This window comes from Paramisgurnus dabryanus, chromosome 1, assembly GCF_030506205.2.
Source record: "Paramisgurnus dabryanus chromosome 1, PD_genome_1.1, whole genome shotgun sequence".
Classification (NCBI taxonomy): Eukaryota; Metazoa; Chordata; class Actinopteri; order Cypriniformes; family Cobitidae; genus Paramisgurnus; species Paramisgurnus dabryanus.
The window spans coordinates 72,606,268-72,610,551 of NC_133337.1; the positions used below are offsets into that span (position 1 = coordinate 72,606,268).

The 4,284-nt window shown below is 43.9% G+C and overlaps 1 protein-coding gene across 1 annotated transcript; it reads right to left on the bottom strand.

The window, feature by feature from the left end:
• Positions 1-2,666: 2,666 nt before the first annotated feature.
• LOC135734445 (uncharacterized) lies at positions 2,667-3,948 on the bottom strand. The gene is made up of 4 exons (XM_073814825.1): positions 3,885-3,948; positions 3,603-3,773; positions 3,453-3,524; positions 2,667-3,369 (listed from the first exon to the last, which is right to left on the bottom strand). Exons 1-4 carry the CDS (start codon positions 3,946-3,948, stop codon positions 2,774-2,776), a joined length of 903 nt encoding a protein of 300 aa, XP_073670926.1. The 3' UTR covers positions 2,667-2,773.
• Between the last annotated feature and the right edge of the window lie 336 nt (positions 3,949-4,284).

Genomic DNA, 4,284 nt, shown 5'->3' on the forward strand with positions numbered 1-4,284 from the left:
GGCATCATGATCACCACGTTTGGTGTCAATACCATTAATCCACTAGGAGGAGTATTTAAAAGTTCAACAAATGCATTTTTTAAACAATCCAAAATAGCGGACTTCCTGTTGGGCGGAGCTTAAATGTTAGAGGGCGAAAGTTGTTCGGGTCGATGAGATCTATATGTGTACCAACTCTCATACATGTGCGTACATTTTTGCCCGATCTGTGCATCAATGTTTTTTCTTGCATTACAGGGGGCGCTATAGAGCCCCCGTGCCACGCCCGTGTTCCAGCCTTTGGATTTCTGCGATGACGAGCGACTCTGACGTCTGTGCCAAATTTCAAGAGTTTTCGAGTATGTTAAGGCTCCCAAAAAGTCCAAAAGTGTTAAAAAAAATAAAAATAAAAATAAAAAAAATAAAAATAATAATCAGAGCAAAAACAATAGGGCTTCGCACCTACGGTGCAGGCCATTCTGGCCTGCTCCTCGGTGCTCGGGCCCTAATAATAAAAATAATAATCGGAGCAAAAACAATAGGGCTTCGCACCTTTCGGTGCAGGCCATTCTGGCCTGCTCCTCGGTGCTCGAGCCCTAATAATAAATCCGAGCAAAAACAATAGGGCTTCGCACCTACGGTGCAGGCCATTCTGGCCTGCTCCTCGGTGCTCGGGCCCTAAATATAGCTGCAAGCAGCAATGGCGGGCCCTCGCACGTTTTTTTACCGCTACACGGTGCGTCCGAGAAAACTATGCACGGTGGGCAAGGGCATCAAGTGGGTAAATATCTGTGGGCTATTTAATGTTTTTACTGAGCCATTTGGGGACTGTAGGTAAAAGAAAAACCCCACATTTTAGACAAATGGGGGCGCTAGTGAGCCACTAAAGAGACACGCCTTTGTCTGACCTATTTGTCCACTCTGAACAGCCGACAACTCTGATGTGTGTGCCAACGTTTAGGTTAATCTAAGCACGCCAAGAGTCCTAAATATGCCTGAAATAAAAGAAAAGTTTGACGCGTTGCCATGGGAACAGCGTTTGAGATGTCCAAAATTCCTTCGCAATTTAGCGTCTGCAATGTCTCAGCATCATGTGGACCACTTCTGGTGTGAATCACATTATTTCCCTAGAAGGAGTATTTAAAAGAACATTGCATGCAACTGTCAGGCTGAAATAAGCCTTTAAAATGAAAGTAAAAAGTTTGACGCGTTGCCATGGGAACAGCGTTTGAGATATCAAAAATCCCTTCACTATTTATCATCTACTATGTCTCGGCATCTTGTTGACCACTTCTGGTGTGAATCACATTATTTCCCTAGAAGGAGTATTTAAAAGAACATTGCATGCAACTGTTAGGATTAAATAAGCCTTTAAAATGAAAGTAAAATTTGACGCATTGCCATGGCAACAGCGTTCGAGATATCAAAAATCCCTTCGCAATTTATCATCTGCAATGTCTCAGCATCATGTTGACCACTTTTGGTGTCAATCGCATGAATATCCTAGAAGGAGTATTTAAAAGAACATTGGATGGAACTGTCAAAAAAATCCACCTTTGTGACTGACAGACTTCCTGGCGCCTGGTGGTGGCGCTATACCCGAGACTCACAATAGGCATATCGTTGCGATCGGAATCTTCAGGCGAACAAACACCCCGCTTGGCATCACAATAAGAATTTTTTTGCCTTAGATATTAGACACTTCCTGTTTCTCTGAATTCGCCACAACTTTGTCGACTCGCCACGGCAGCACCGTTCGAGATATCAAAATCCCTTCGCAATTTAGCAAGTACAATGTCTCGACATCACGTTCACCACGTTTGGTGTCAATCCCATGAATCCTCTAGGAGGAGTATTTAAAAGTTCAACGCATGCATTTTTTAAACAATCCAAAATAGCCGACTTCCTGTTGGGCGGAGCTTAAATGTTAGAGGCGAAAGTTGTTCGGGTCGATGAGATTTATATGCGTACCAACTCTCGTACATGTGCTTACATGTTTGCCCGATCTGCGCAACAATGTTTGTTTTTGCATTACAGGGGGCGCTACAGAGCTCCCTTGCCACGCCCGTGTTCCAGCCTTTGCCCGGTCGCAATGATGGACGACTTTGACGTGTGTGCCAAATTGCAAGAGTTTTCGAGTATGTTTAGGCACCCAAAATGGCCAAAAGTGTTAAAAAAAAATAATAATAATAATAATAATAATAATCCGAGCAAAAACAATAGGGCTTCGCACCTACGGTGCAGGCCATTCTGGCCTGCTCCTCGGTGCTCGGGCCCTAATAATAATAATCCGAGCAAAAACAATAGGGCTTCGCACCATTCGGTGCAGGCCATTCTGGCTTGCTCCTCGGTGCTCGGGCCCTAATAATCCGAGCAAAAACAATAGGGCTTCGCACCATTCGGTGCAGGCCATTCTGGCCTGCTCCTCGGTGCTCGAGCCCTAATAATAAATCCGAGCAAAAACAATAGGGCTTCGCACCTACGGTGCAGGCCATTCTGGCCTGCTCCTCGGTGCTCGGGCCCTAATAATCCGAGCAAAAACAATAGGGCTTCGCACCTACGGTCAATAGGGCTTCGCACCTTTGTTCCTCGGTGCTCGGGCCCTAATAATGAGTATAAGAAACACCAACAAGATATCAAAAACATGTATAAATTGGATTATATAAACGTTGAAAAATCCCCCAGTATCTGGTATTAAGAACACTCAAACGGTATAAATTTAAAACGTCAGCAAACAAATGATGATTTGTCACTTACAAAGTCGTTTTTTTAGCAGAGTGACAATTTCGGTGCTTTACTCAAACTGTTTTCTACGCTCTGTATCCTGGTTTGATAAACCGTCGACAACAAACTGCTTAAACTGTACATAAGCGTACCAGACATAATGCAAAAAGTCTTTGATCTCTTCTAGAGTCACTTCATTTCCTGTGCTGTCCGTGACCTGTTCATCAGCCGCAAGTTCGTTTCTATAGGCCTGTTGATTACCAGGCAGGGGCTCCGGGTCCTGTTCGGAAGACACGGCGCTTCGAATCTCAAGGGTCGGGGTCAAGACAGATGGGCACAATTCTGTATCCTCAGAATCAACCTCTTCTCGATTTAGGGGTACCACCGCGGGGGCCTGTTCGGAAGCCGTGGAGCTTTGGACCTCGAGGCTCTGGGTCAAGACAGATGGGTACAATTCTGTATCCTTAGATTTGTTGTCTTCTCGATTTATGTGGATCACCCCTAACTCTGGGGTCTGTTCGGAAGCCACAGGTGTTTCTTGAACATTCATGGACGCTGATGGCGATTGCGACGGTGTAGGTAGTTCAAAATCGCAAGCGTCCCACGCATTAATCAGATCCTCATCCCAATCTACAAAGCTCACTGCTATGTCATGTGTGCTCGACCCTGCAATCAGATAAAACCTGTTATTAAAAATACCAAAATAAAACCTTTTTGTTTAAAACACCTCTAATGCTGTATAAATACACCTTGTCCAGATGTTCTAGCGTCAGACTCCAAAGGTGATACATTATCGATCGCGATGACGCTGGCATTCAAAACTGTAAACAGATGAACATGTTATTAGAAATCACCTTAAAATAAAACAATCTGTTTAAAGACCATTTCTAGATACGTACCGGGGGACGCACTCTGAGCCGTTCGTTGTCTCTTTGCATCAACATTTCGTAAAGTTGTATGCTGTCCCCTTGGGGGGTGAACCGTGGCCTGATTGGATCGCTGTCTTTTGCATGCTCCATGGCCACCCTGTGTTGTGTGGGGTATATTATCCACCAGGATAGACAAATCCACTGCAATACCAGAGGTCAAATGTTTAGCTTTTAAATAATTAACTTTATTGTAACTCATCAGTAAAAACACCTTTACGTACAGAGCGGTTTGCATATCCCAGATCTACCAACGTTGTGTCGAGTAGTCGGAGCACAGGTCCCTGTGAAAGATAGACAGATGGATCGTAAGCCCCATGGCAGCAGTCACACGCACGCACACGCACGCACGCACACACACACACACACACACACACACCAGACTTTCACTTTTAAAAATTCTGCCATCACTTATTATTCATCATTTCATGCTTTAATGTTAATAGTTTTTGTTTACATGTTCATTTTTAATCATGGACTTACAAAACGAGCATTCAAGTTAAAATGTGTTTAATTATTTGTGAAGAAGAGAACAGATGAACAGAGACCATACATCACTTTACATGTTTAACATCATGAAACAGATGAATTAATGATTTTCTTCTCACAATGACAGCGGAGGCGATTAAACACGCGAACTTGTGCTGAACAGGCA

Excerpts from the sequence above, each read along its gene's own strand:
- LOC135734445 (XM_073814825.1), bottom strand. The coding sequence starts at position 3,948 with ATGGGGCTTACGATCCATCTGTCTATCTTTCACAGGGACCTGTGCTCC. Across the intron at positions 3,525-3,602 it reads GGCTCAGAGTGCGTCCCCCG|TTTTGAATGCCAGCGTCATC; the intron begins GTACGTATCTAG and ends ATCTGTTTACAG. Across the intron at positions 3,370-3,452 it reads CGCTAGAACATCTGGACAAG|GGTCGAGCACACATGACATA; the intron begins GTGTATTTATAC and ends ATCTGATTGCAG.